Source organism: Rhea pennata, chromosome Z, assembly GCF_028389875.1.
Source record: "Rhea pennata isolate bPtePen1 chromosome Z, bPtePen1.pri, whole genome shotgun sequence".
In the NCBI taxonomy this organism is placed as follows: Eukaryota; Metazoa; Chordata; class Aves; order Rheiformes; family Rheidae; genus Rhea; species Rhea pennata.
Genome location: NC_084702.1, coordinates 1314334 through 1328668, shown reverse-complemented (window position 1 = coordinate 1328668; position 14335 = coordinate 1314334). Strand labels below are relative to the sequence as shown.

Below are 14335 nucleotides of genomic sequence, written 5' to 3'. Positions count from 1 at the left end.
GTTCCTATATTAAGATTATTCTTCATCTTTCCTTTTCCAAAAGTCAGCAGTATCTCTATGAAAAACTTTTGTTTCTGTGCAAGATCAATAACTGCTTCAGAAAACAGTACAAAGATCCCTGCTCTCAGATTACCCTACAGTTATTCTTTAGGGATGCAGTATTCTGTAGTTTTTGTTAATAAGGGATTGTTTTTTCTGATTGTAAAAACATTTATAACATCTTAGTAATTGCATGTTTTCATTGTACCTAGGAGTAAGATTTTTCAAAATATGAAGTTAAAACATATGTATGTAAAGGGAGGGAAGATGGAGAATATCTTTTAAAACGTAATGACCAAACTTAATTTTTTTTTAGGAGTTGATGACTTGGGTCCATACAGTTCTGGGCTTTTCCACGCTAGACTTTCCAAGCCCTTATTATCTTGCATGCAGTCATAGAGCCATCGGTACGAACACACACATATATTTAAGTGACAGCTAAAAGTCATCTGGAATCTTGAGCTGTTCATCTGTTCTGCAGAAGACACTGTAGTGAAGAGTGAGATCTATTCCAGCTGTGATTAGGTTATGAGCTGTGTTCTCTCAGCTATATGAATATTGAACAAATGGATTCAAAGTGGTGTGAGTTCAGATAGTTTGCAACAGAATCTCGTTGAAGGCTTGATTTTTGAAGGGACTTTGTCCTTCATGAGACTGAAGGTTCTTTTTAGCTAACTTTTAATGACTGGAGGCCAAGGATCTCTTCTCTTCATCAAATCCGTGGGATTTGAATTGAAACAGAGTGCCTTTTTAATGACTTGCAATTTCTGGCTCTAAATTCTCAAGAAGGAGGCTAATGCAGTTTGTAGTTTATTCTTCTAATATGTTATAAATACCTTCTGTAACATTTTGTCAAGACTTTACTGGGGTAATACTCAAGAGTAGATTTTTCTTCAAGTCTAGTGCTTCCAACAATGACTTTGGTTTCTGATAATGAGCTAGGTTCTATAGAAGGGTATAGTGGTGTTCATTAAAAGGTGGGGGGAAGTAGCTCCTGAAACAATGCTGTATTTCCATAGTAAGGTTTTGAATGCTGTCATACTTTTAAGATCTCATCCCAGTTTTATTAGTGGTTGTAATACATACTGATCAAAAATGACCTCTCTCCCTCTCAGCTCTAATCAAAGGAAAAGGAGAACTTAAAGAGTAATTTGAATATAGTTAGGCCAGTGATTTGTTGTCAAAAATGGAAAAGCAGGATCAAATCTAGTAAGTCAGTGGTGGGTTTTGTTCAATTAGTCTAGCAGAAAATAATAACCATTTTTGTGTGTCATAGGTATCATTCTGCATCCAGAGGTGTGTTAGGCTGCTTGTTAGAAACATTTCAGGAACTTACCCTGAACAATCTGTGGTGTAAACTACCAAGTTAATTTCAGCTGAAAGAGACAGCTAGAAACAAATCTGAAGAGATTTGCAAATGTTAGCGAAGCAAGTCTGTATTCTATGGTCACTAGTAATAAGTGACTGCAAAAGTTACAGAAGATAATTAGGTGTCCTATATTTATCTATTTCTTCTTGGTACCTTTTCTTTTTTCTTTCTGATACAATGTTGAATCTACAGGATAGGTGAGATCAGGGCATAAAGTTTCATCCTAACTTCTCTGAATGGGTTTAATAGTATTGTAGTAAGCCATATTGTAGTCTAAATCTCTAATTTCAGTGAATCTGAGTGTGAGTAAAGCAACTAAAACCAGTGTAAGATACCATGCTTTTTTAGTGTTTTAACATTTCTGAAGTTTTTTGTTGCTCTTTTTTCCCCTTCCCTTGGCTTTTCAGCTGCTGATTGTTGGTCTGCCCACCATGCTACTTTTCTCAGAAGTCAAGAGAAGGGAATAGTTGGGAAAATTAGGGTTGAAGCTGAGAGCATCGTGTTTACCTTAGCTGCTGGTGATGCAGGCACAATGATACCTACAATTTTCATGCTGCTACAGAAGGGCCACCTGGTAAGTTCTCAGTCTGCAGCTTTCCAGAGCCCTTGCTGCTCATTGCAAATCTCTTGCCAAAACAACCTTATATCCGTAGACTGAGAACTTCAGTATGGTGTCTAAAGTTCACAGTTCTGACTGTTTTTTGGAGTTTGGTGCTATTTTATAGCTATTTAGTATTTTGTGTCTGAAATTTGACGCTATCTAGTTGATGCTAGTGATCAGTGTAGGAAAAGTTGATTAACACTGTCCTTTCTTACTTGACAGAAATTAATGCTGCCTGTATTTTTGTGGTAGTTTGTTCGCTGCCTTGTGAAGTATTCTCTCAAAAAAGAAAGCTTGATCAATGTGTCTTGTTTCTGACATTCATAGGTTGGCTATGCAATTCTAATACACACGAGGACAATTAATTTAGAAACCTTAGTTGTGGTACATTTCCTTTGAGATACGAGATTTATTTTCAGATAAACCACCTATCTTAATGCTCTTTAAGAAAAGAACAGAATTGTATTTTTAGCTGCTCTTAGAGTACTCAGAATTAATCTTTTGTATGCTTTTTGGTTAATCACATGAATGCAAGATTTTTTGTTGCTGCTGCTGCTCTAGAATGAGTTTTTTTATCAGCAGTATGGGCACTAGAGTAGTCTCAGTGGCGTATGGGTATTGATTTTAAGATAACACATTATTATGTAATGAAATCTGTAAACTCACAGTGGATCACTGACTACACAGAGGTTAATTTTTTTAAAGTTAATATTCTAGCTGAAAGATAACCCAATGTGTCTTTAAAAATATTTCTTACATATTCTCTTATATTCTTGATCCTGTTTCCTTTGTGATAGGCAGTGGCTGCTGTTATCTTCTGAAAAACCTTCTATTGCTGAATTATAAGAATATGATCTCTTCTATAGTTATACGTGCTAGTGTGCGTTGGGTGGATGTAATGCATATTTTTCTCTTGCCCAACTCTCTGAATGGTTGAGGCAGTGGAAAGAGTGGAGGAGGAAAGATGCATGGAATAACACACTGGGGCTGACAGTTGTGATAGTAAGTGGGAAGCAGTCAAGTAGGCCAAGTTGTTTTTAGTGTGTATGTATGTTTTGTTTGTTTTAATGATTTGCTGTTATTTCACTTTGTACTTTTCTTACTCTTACTAAACAGAAACTTTTAAAATGCCAGGCTCTGATTTAATATTGATCCATTATGCATATTCATAGGAGGCAATTTTAACCGTCACTGGATCAGGTTTGGAGGCTGTTGGTCTTGCATTTCAGGATATAGAGAGTTGCATTTGCTTTCGTCATCAGAGCTGAGGGTGTTTCATGCCAAGAATCTGCCTTCAGTTTAGTAGGAGCAAGGTGCCTAGTTTCACTGCTCTTCTGAATTCCCTTTTGGGTGTTTTAAATGGATTTTAATTTTCTTTCCTTATTTACAATCCTGCGAGAAAGCTCTATAGTGGGCTTTTGAAAGAAAGATTTAAAGAAACTACAGGTAGATTTTACAAGAGGTGATTAATGGATGCAGTGCAAATGATAAAGTTGAAAGTATGGAAAAGTTTGTGTCTATTGTTTGATCTGTAGCTGGCAACTTTCCTAAGAGGAAAGGTGTGAGCTTACTGTATTGTCATCAGGGATGCAATCTTAGAGGAACAATATAAGCCCAAAATGTTGCCTGAATAATTGAGTCAGTCCTTTGCTAATGACTCTACTACCCCCCACTTTTCCTTGGTAAGTAAACAAGGTTTCCAATTCCCTAAATTTTATACTTAGTTTACTCATTTTTATTTTCTTTGTTTTAGCTTTAAATAACTTTTTGCTCTCTTAAGTAGCAGTCATGCTACCCTCTCAGTTCAAGCTGTGGTAATTGAAGACAGGAAAGACCGAATTCTTTTCATTCAGTCTCTATATTTTCTTAGTTGTGGGGATTCTTCTTTATGCTTAGTCCAATTTCATGCCATCTTTCTTTAATGTGAACTGTAGTTGGATATTATTTCAGATGATACTTCACCAGTGGTTTGTAAAATTTAAATAATACTGAACTTTGACTATTGGAATTGAACCTTGAGGCATTCTGGATTAATAAATATCTGATTAGTTCTTCAATAAATATTGCTAATATTTGTAAATTTGTTATTCTACATTTTCTAGATAGAAAACATTCTCAGTAGGAAACTTTGCAATACTACTTCATGATGATTATGAATTCTGATGTATTGTGAAAGCAATAAAGCAGTTGATGTTTACAGAAAATGACCTGCGAGTTCTAATATAGGGATGATGCCTTTCTTTGTGAAGTTCATTAATGAAATAGGTAAGCAAAGCTGAGGATGAGCTGAATTTAAGTATATTAAGCTTTACTGGTCCTTAGTTTCTTGCTTTTTTAATTGATAAACTGGCCTTTAGTTAATTATATTATTAAGGGAAGAGCTGATAATGATTTACTTCAATTTTGAACCATTTTCCTTATTTTAGATTTGGAATGATTTTGTAAGCTTGCTTTGCAAGCATCTGAAAAGTTAAATATAAGAGCTAACTTCCTACAGTGCTGTAATTTGACTACATGCATAGTACAGGAGTAGTTTACTACCTGTCCTCTTTTTTTCCATTTTTTTTTGTGTTTTTCTTTGCCATCTGGTTCTGTGTGTGTGTGTGTGTTTGTGTGTGTGTGTGTATAGAAGTGTATATAGTGAATGTAAATTTCTGGCCTAAGTGTCTGTGATAGTAATTAATTTTCAGAGACCTTCTAGAAATAGCCCATGGATCTTCTGAGGTCTGCAATTCACTGGCTGAAAACTGAAAAATGCTGGCCTGTCCCAAAGAGGAGAAGAGGTGGATGGGGACCGACCCATAAGCACTAGTTGAATTTTATGTATTAATTGTTTTTGATTTCTGAATAAGCGTGATATAATTAGGTGGGGCTTTCCAAGCTGTGGCTCTAGTACTTGCGTAGCATATATGTTCAGGATTGCTTTAGCTGGAGACCTCAGACACCAAATACATCATCCGTAAATAATGAATGGGCAAATATGTATTAATACCTCTTATTGAGGTAGATTAAATATCTACCTCAATGTAGAGAATAAATAATATTCAGAATAAAACACTGGTTAGCTTTTTTTTTTGCCTTATTTTCAAGTTTGATAATACAGCGTGTTTTAATTGGGATAATCAATATTAAGCTGACTTAACTAAAATTTCGTCTTCACTACTTTAGATCTAAGTGCATACAAGTAAAAGAGGATCACTTAGATAGGTTTCTCTTTACTTCTGAACTGCAGCTGAAGTATATGTCTCTTTGCCTGCAGCTTACTCTGCTTTGGCATTCACGTGCTTCATGAGCATACTGTAGTTGTAAGAGACAAAAGGTGGATAAATATTTGTAAGCTCTTAATGCAATATCGTGGTAAGGTATGGGTTATACAGATTATACTTACTCTGAAGTGTCCTTGGCGTCTTGAGAAATAATTTCTTGGAAGAAATCTTGTTAGTGTGGATCCGTTTTTTGTCTACATACTTTATTTTTATATTACCCTTTGTAAGTTGTCCTTCAGCCCTATCATTCATTATCTTGCTTCTACAAACAATTTTGGAGAGATGTCCTTACATACTCTGCTTCTTACCTCTGCAGCATTCACCAGGGTAGAAATCTATCTTTACTCTGAATTTTTTCATAAGAGGAGAAGAAAGAACCATTGCTGCAAAGGGCTGGAAGAAAAGTGGCTTTGCTTCGAAAAAGTGTTATAATAGAATATGACACATTCCTGCTATTAATTTTAGATCATTTAATATACTCTGTGAGGATCAATTGCATATTGGTTTCAGATAGTATTTTAGTCAGGTGACAGTGAGGCAAGTACCTAGAAAATAGCAACAAGTGGTGGACTAGTTTATAGGTCTTGTGTGCTTTCAAGATTTTTATTTGTTTGTTTATTTTGAGATGGTGAGAAATTAATGCTTAAATTTCCACTGGAACTGGAGGAACCTAACGCATCAGCAAGTTCTTATAGGATCTCTGCAAATTGCTCAGCATGCCCATGAAATAGGCACAGAACTGAAATGCAACATTCCGTGTGTTTAAAAACTAAATTTAAAACAAAGCAAAACAAACAAACAAAAAAACTCCAAACAAAGAGCATCAGAAAGCAAGCCTGCTGCTGTCACTGGTCTGAGTTGGCACTGGTTCACAATAATGTCAGAGTAGTAGATGGCAGGTCATGCTGTTGTATAGTGCATTTGCGCTCCGTAGATCTCTGATTTAGGAGGAGAGAAACAACAGATTGGTAAGCATTTTTCTTCATCCTGAAGTTGAAAATGTGTTACTAACCGAAGCAAACTTGCTTAATGAAGGGGACTTGGTGCCATCTGCTGGTGTTAGTACTTTCTCATAAATGAGTTGTGAAAAATCTACTCAGACATGAGAATTTGAGTTGTTTCCATAATATTTTTAAAATAGCACATTTGATACCTTGCAATACAGTTATGTAGAGGAAGTCACAAAGAAGCTATGTAAATACTACTAGTCATGACTTGGTTTGCTAAAGCAAATGTGAATTTTGAATGATATTTCCTTCTGCTCAGGAAGTTTCTTTTATTGAACAGTGCTTTGCAAACATAGCAGGAAGAATTTCGTTGGCATTTACAATATTTTTAGATTTCTTTTAGACAAAAGAATTTCTATCTATTTTATTCTGCTAATCCCAGCAAAACCCCCTCACGTCTACTATGTTTGAATTTACTGATTTTTTTTTTAAGTGACTGTTGTACTAAGTTTGCTTAAAAAAAATCGAAGCTAGTAAAATCATTTTGGAACAAAAGAATTTGTCTGAGGCCAAAGCAACGACAAATACTCTGTTTTCTTTATTTTCTCATGTCTTAAGTAAATATCCTGTATCTAACTGAGATTATTCAGATGAGATAACACTGTCATTGTTCTCCAGAGTATTGTGTCAGCTTCAGACTATATTCACGTTGTTAGGAACTGAAGTAGCTACTTTATGAGGCACAAATTTTGTGCTTTATTTCTTCATGCATCTGACCTCATGACAGTGCAACACGGCCTCCAGCTGCATTATGCTCAAAATGTGCATAATGTCCTTTTAACTGACTCAATACACTGTGAAAAGCCCTTACATGTGTGTGTATATATATATATACACACATACATACATATATACAATGTATGTATATATATGTATGTATGTATATATTCCATAGTTTAATCCAGCTTGCTGGAAGTTTGCCTACTCAGTTTTGTCTGTGTGCAGCTACTAACAAATACGTTCCAGGCTTGTGTCCTGATATGAAAATTATTTTCTCTATCATAAGTTTGGGGCTTGACTGAAGTTGCATTGTTGTGATATTTTGTAATAGAGCCGTGACTTTCGCTGTAATGCCGCTGTCCTTGTGAAAGGAAGTATACCTACTATTTCTATTATTGTTCTCTTTCTGCTTTTACTGCTCTTCGATCTTAGTATCTTTCAATAATGTATTAAGCAGAGCTACTAGCATTTGCTGCACGTGACTTCTTTTTCTCAGACCCTTTCTGTAAGTATTGTGTGTGCAATATAATCTGTCAAGTCATCAATCGCAACTGGCTTAGCAGTTTGGATAGTTCTTTAACAGAAGTAAAATCCATTTTAAAATACTAACTTTCCATGAGCATTATATAGTGTACAATGACAACCCAATCCCCAACTGATGCCTAAATATAAAAATGAAAATATGAAATGCGTGCCACTAAGAAAGAGAGGGCAGATTACTTTTGAATATAATTTGAAAACTGAGAATAATAAGCACCTAGGTGTGGATCTGCAGTCCAAAGTCTTTTGGTTCTTTAGAGGCCTGTCACCATCTAAATAGTCCCTAGCTTGTGGTTCAAGTTAGCTTTTTCTTCTGTCATATGTGAAAGTAATGAGTTTCTTCATTTTGCCACTATTGTGTTGGTGACAAGACTGCTTAGATTTTTGAGTAATTTTCTTTTCCTTTGGTAAGTGTGTCTTTTCATAGGAGAATATATTACTTGAAGTTCTCCTCTTCCTATGTTGACTGTCTTTTTCCCCCTTTCTTTTTGTTAGTCAGGTATGAATTGTCCCCCCTCCCTCCTTTTTTTTAGTCTTGAATTAATGTAGATATTTTCAAATGAACTTAGTGAGCCAAGTATTTCTGTATGGCGAATGGCTTTTGAGGAGTTTTGGATGTTAACTTTCAGACTATTTTTCTGTCTTTTCAGGTCTCTGGATGGCAGACTCTGAAAAAAAATGCTGTTTTAAGAGGTATGCCTCATGTAGGTCAGAATGTTCTTGATCAGTATGTACACCAATGATAAGGCCATATCTTTAACAAGACTTTTTGCTTGTCTTCTTTCTGTGTGCCTATTTTAATACCAGTTTTCAGTGCTGAAATCTCTCTGAAAGGTGAAAGCTTGTTCAGAAGCATTCTGACTTGTTTTGTTGGTGATGCAGCTTTACTGAATAGGTCTGTGAGGTAATGCTTACCTTTTTGCTTCATAATCTTACAAGGACGTAGCATTAGTAGAGAAAGTATAATATGAAGAGAAAGCTTGACTATCTGACACTTGCCTACCCTTTTGCCACCCTCATCTGATTGTATGTGAAGAGGATTTTTTTTTTATTGGTTGCTGTTTTTTTTTTTAAATTTCTTTTTGAGGGAAGTCCAGATATCTTTGTAATTTTCTGCACTCGCTTTCTCTTGGTATGATACAAAGTTGTCAGGCAGTGAAAGGCTGACAGTGTTCTACTAGAATATGGTAAAAAACATCTGAAAATAAAATGGAAGAATATTAATCTTTATTCAAGTGATTGTTTTTGTATAGTAGATAGATGTTTGAAATGTTCTTGTGTTGCAGGTTGTTTCTTTTTCTTACTTTGTTTTGTTTCTTGTTTGGTTTGGTTTTTGTGTTCCAGCATAAGACCACTCTTCTCTCCATTCTGAATAATTCAGTACTCTACAGCTGCTAGGAAAAGCAGTCTCCTATGAACTGAATTGGTTAGCTTTTCCCTTTATCTATGAGCCATTTCAGGATTCATGAGGAACAGGTTTTAGAAAAATACTTTCTCGTTCTCAAAGAAAGACAGATCATACCTGGTCTTTTCAGTGTTCTTACTTTTTTTTTGTTTTGTTTTTGTTTTGTTTTTGTTTTTTTTTTCCAGAAGAACCTTTCATTCTTTTCAGGATTGATTCTAACATTTCAGAGACCTGAAGGCTTTCTATTTCTTTAAAGCAGTCTCAGTGCTGATTTTTTATTTTTAGCTTTTAGTTTTGTTAGACTAAAAAATAATTCCTAATGTAAAGTATTAACAATTAAAAGTGGCTCTTCACTTGAAGATGAAGAATGCCTTGCCTGAAATACTGATGTGATTGCTTTTTAAGTTGTATTTACAAAGGTCTTATAGTAACTTAAGCTAAGAATAAAGGAAGATCTTATTACTTCTTCCAAAACCATCATGGAAGGTCAAGAAGATGGAGCCAGACTCTTGGAGGTGCAGGCTGGCAGGATGAGAGGCAATGCACACAAGTTGCAACATAGGGAATATTCCCATGAGACTGGAGGAGTAGGGTTTTGTGCCCCTGAGGGTAGCCAAACCCTGGAACAAGTTGCCCAGAGGGGCTGCAGACTCTGTTCTTGTAGGCTAAGTGAAGCAGAACTAAGCCCAGAGCAACTGAATTCAGGTGGAGTTATTTGAGTGTGAGGTTGGATTAGATCCCTTTGGAGGTTCCATCCAACCTGTATTATGCTATAATTGTATGTAACCTGCTTATGGCTGACTTTCTGCATTTTATATTTCGCATGAAGCGGATGAGATTCTGGTTCATTTTAAGAAGTATCTGTATTTAAGAAATCTCTTGTAATTACGAAACTGCAGAGTTAGACAGAAAAATAACTTTCTCCTATTCCAGCAATTCTGTTTATTTAGGATTATCTATTATAACAGGTTATTATTTAAACAGGTAACTCTCTGTTTAGCAGAACTAATGAAGTCCTGTATCCTACAGATCTGTCTTACTTTGTGTCTACTGACTTTTTTAAACTAAGTTGCAAGGTATTTCTGTTCTCTGCTAGTAGCTACAGAGGTTTGATGGCAGTAAAATTTATTGTGTTCAACTGTGGAAAAAAATCTGTCATCAAAATCTGAAAAATTAAGTCACAAATGTTCGGATCCTGATCTGTCCTCCTAGGTTGTTTACTTTTGTATAATATAATAATTTTATTTGAGACTTTCGGCTTCTGAACTTGGCTATAATAGTATGAATGATTCTGAACTCTTGAGCATACATTTTATATTCAGCAAACATTACATGACTGGTAACATTACAAAAAAGGCAACTCAGTGTCTCAGTTTGTGTAGAAGTTTGCTTCTCCTGTCAACTCAAGTGCAGTTAATAAGTGTGTCTTTATCAGTCTAACCAAGAACTCTCATTTAGAGCTACAATTTCTTTTTTATTTATTAAGAATTTGATACAAGAAGACTTCAGCCTAGGTGAGGCTTCAGAAAGGTAAACTTTATTTATGGTTTGCTTTTCAGCTTTAATGCCTTGATATTTTTTATATTTTCTCTCTTTATTTCTATCTTCAGACTGAATCCAGCAGTCTCTACATCAGATGACTTCAGTGTGTATGTGATTACTTGAAAAGTATGTTTATGTTGATTATTGACCATCTTGCGTGATGAAAGTGACTTTAACTTTTGTGGAGTAATAGGTCATGGGAACATGAAAATGGTGAAGCTCCTTCACAAGGGCAGATATATAGTTCAAATAGCCCAATACCCCATCTGAGTCGATAGCTGTTAACATTTGCCATAGAGGAACACAAAAGTCCTTAGTCATCTACTCAAATGGAGAGTTTCTTTCAAAATAGCATGAATGGTTGCTTATCTTCTTATTTTGTTCCTGCAACTGATCATTCTTCTCATGAATACATTAATAATGATGAAAAAGTAGTAGATGGTGAATGTCTGATTCAGTTTACAGTTATATTTTTCACTTTCCTGTGAGTGACAACAGAATAAGTATTTGATGAATCCAGAACAACTTTATGAGTTTAATTTGTTGCTATTCTTAATGATTTTAATTTCTTATATGAGGTGGTAGTTTCAGTCCTTCCATTTCTTCTTTATATTTGCCAGTAGCTTTGTTAAATGATTGTTTTCTCTTTCTTTCTCTAAACAAAATATCTCAGTACAAACAGATTACTGGCTCAGAACTTCCTATTTCAAATACTACTTTAAAGAGAAAGGAATAAACAAACAGTGTCTCAGGTGCTAAACTGGTGTTCATTCTGCACGTTCTTTCTTCCGTAGACACTCAAGACAGGCTCTCCTGCCCTCTCAACCAGTTGGGAAGCAATCCAAGCTGTCTCCTAGGCCTGGGTCTGTAACTATATCTCGTCTAAACAAAGTGATGTTTTTGTAATGTGCCATTTTTCTCTGCTAGCTCCTCACTTCCCTTTTAAGTAGTTATGAATATATCTGATCTTTTTTATTTGTTTGTTTGGTTTGGATTTTTTCTTTTTTGTCTTTTGTAACTCGTTGTGAGGAAGGAACGACCGATAGAGAAGATGTGTTCAGTTACACAAGATGCAGGGTAAAGTGAAATCTGACACGGACAGCTTACCTACAGAGCTTAAAAATTGCATTTCTGCTTGGAGATTGAAGCTGTGTTGACCCCTCAATGTCAAGGCCTCTGTATGTGCAGAGAACAACTTGTTCTCTTGTTTAGGAGCTGCAAATCAGCAGTGTGGGCCAGGCCTTATGGAGAAATCCTTTACTGTAGCTTGTGTCTTCTTTTGACATTGAAGTGGCATATGCCCTGGAAAAACTTGCCTCTATACTGTTTCTTCTTGCTAACATATTACTGTTTGTTTCTAAATATCTAATGAGCTTTTTGGCAGAGTTCTTGAAAGGTGTGTAAAATCTTAACCAGGCTGATTGCCTTGATTAAACCTAATTGTGATTTGCTAGGTATGTATTCTTCTCTTGCCAAAGTAGCATGGATTTTTTGTTTCTCATTCAGTCTGTGGAGTGATTTTCAACATGTGTATATTATCTTCACTATCCTCTGCTTTTCTGGCAAAGTTTACTTTAATCTGACTGCTTTGTAGTCTTTTTACCTTCTTCATTTTATAGTTCATTCATAGCTCTAACAATATCTTCTTCCGAGTTGTTTTTATTTGTTGCAGTTTTTTTTTCCCCAGTGCTGTGTCATGTGATGCTTCATGTGGCAGTGCTTTACTACTGTAGTGGGGAAAAAATTATGAAATGTTTTCTAGAGAAGAAGTGATTTCTGTGCTTCAGTTTTCACTGTGATATCTTTGGCTTTTCGTCCTCCCTAATGCTTGGATTCAGTCCATGGTGATCCTGAATACCTTTTGTTGAATTTCTGTCTAAGCAAGTAATTAGAATTGTATTTGATATTGTCCCTATATGTATGCCTCTTACAGTTTTTTTTTGACTTCATTTCTTTTATCTGCTGTGAATTACGTTTTTCCAGAGGGCTGACTTTCTATTTTACTAGTGGTTTGAAGACATTTCCTGAACATTTATCAAGAAAAGTGGTAAACAGCTTTTCCCTTTTCATAGTAGTTCATGCAGTGGCTTCTTTAACTGGAGGCCTCATAGACTAACTTGAAAATGTTAAATATGTAGCTGTTCTCAAGTGATGAGAAACAAAACTATAAAATTAGGTTTATAAAAATAATCTAATTCGCTAGTGTAGATTCTAACCTATCTTGTGTACTGCACAAACAAGTTGTGCTTTCATTCTTCTTTAACAGCTAGTTACTAGAATAATTACGAAATCTCAAATGCTGTAAAACAGGTTTTTCTCCTCTTACCCCCGAGAACTAGAAGTCTTCAATTACTGTTTTGTGTTGGACAATTCAGATCTTGAAGAGCTTGGTTAGGAAAATGCTTTCCAGTAGGTTATGGTGGAATACAATATACTTTGTTTAGTGTTGGTATCGTTCAGATTAGTTTAAAAATTTACCCTTTTGGTAATTCTCTGCGCTTAGTTTTCCACTTCATTAAACATAGGAAAAGAATAAGACAAATTAAGAATCAAGCTACCCTCTTGGGGTATTTTTATGTGAAATTTGGGAAAAATGTTTTACCATTCAAATTCTGAAATATATTCCAAAACGAATGCATTCAAAACTAGTATTTGTAAGCCAAGCAGAGCCAAATCACCGTAATGGAGAACAATGTGATCTAGTGACAACTGAAACTTGCGAACCAGATGTAATAGATTAGAAGCCAGTTTAGCTTGCTGTTTTAGTTAACTCTAATGCTATCGACTTATGCTAACAGTGCATTTTTTTTCAATATATTTTGAAAAATAAAATATCTATATTTAAAGATAGCTTTTTTTTTTTAAAGGCATTGGTTTTGTAGACTGCATTGTCTGACGGCAGTAGAGGATGCCACAAAAAGGATTAACAAAAGCCATTTAATTTAAAATGTTGTTGTCTTTATTAGTAGTTATGGCACCCTCTGTTCTGAAAAGAAAAAAGCTTCTTAGTTCACATTTCTTAATACAACAAATTATAGCTCTGTGAATGAGATAGTTTTAGTTAGTAATGTTTCCTTTAGTTGACTTGATTTTAAATAAAATGTGCTTCCAAAAAGTTTATTTTTCAGCTTCATTATGCAAATAGAGCTTCAAAATTATGCTTTAATCATAATAGCATCTGACAGACATTTGAAGTGAGGTTAAACATACTATGTCAAATGAGACTAACTTCTTCTGACTTGTCAACTCTTAAATTCCATTAAGGAGCTTTTATTTATTTTTTTTTTTGTTTTATATTTTTTGTATTTTTTCCCAGTATTCCTAGCTCAAGTGATTATTTAGATGAATGGAACAGAGATATTTCACCTTAAATCTAAGTCCCTTGGTCAGTAAGGAAACCGTATTAATAGCATGCTAGGAGGCCTGTCTTCTATGATATTGAAACTCTGACTTGTCAAATAATGTGGATTTCACATTATTTCACCACTCATTTCTTTGAAATCCCTTAAAAGTTACTATAAGAGTATTAAGTTGTTTGAACATATCTTTAAAATGAATTCTGGTTACTCATTTATTCCAAAATGACTTTTACATGGTCACTACAACTGTTTTACTGTATAATATGTTTTTTTTTTTTTCTACAGACACCAAAGATGCTAACGAGAAAGATTAAGCTTTGGGACATTAATGCCCATATAACCTGTCGTCTGTGCAATGGATACCTTATTGATGCTACCACTGTAACAGAATGCTTACATACTTGTAAGTAGGGGTATGATTAAGTTAAAGAAATCTTTTTACTTTATTTGCAACATGATCTAACAGCATTAATTGAAATTCAAAAAT

The 14335-nt window shown here is 34.9% G+C and overlaps 1 protein-coding gene across 8 annotated transcripts in view; it reads left to right on the top strand.

Moving 5' to 3' along the window:
* The window catches only part of PCGF3 (polycomb group ring finger 3), a 47544-nt gene that overhangs the window by 17407 nt on the left and 15802 nt on the right, over positions 1-14335 (top strand). For 3 of the 8 annotated variants that reach the window (XM_062599706.1, XM_062599707.1, XM_062599704.1), the window contains 3 exons: positions 8193-8235; positions 11284-11352; positions 14134-14251. In XM_062599706.1, coding sequence (XP_062455690.1) covers positions 14143-14251 — 109 coding nt within the window. In that variant the 5' untranslated portion in view covers positions 8193-8235; positions 11284-11352; positions 14134-14142. Of the gene's footprint in view, positions 1-8192; positions 8236-10557; positions 10616-11283; positions 11353-14133; positions 14252-14335 lie in introns of all 8 variants that reach the window. The other 5 variants (XM_062599705.1, XM_062599703.1, XM_062599709.1 and 2 more) reach the window with 3 other exon arrangements.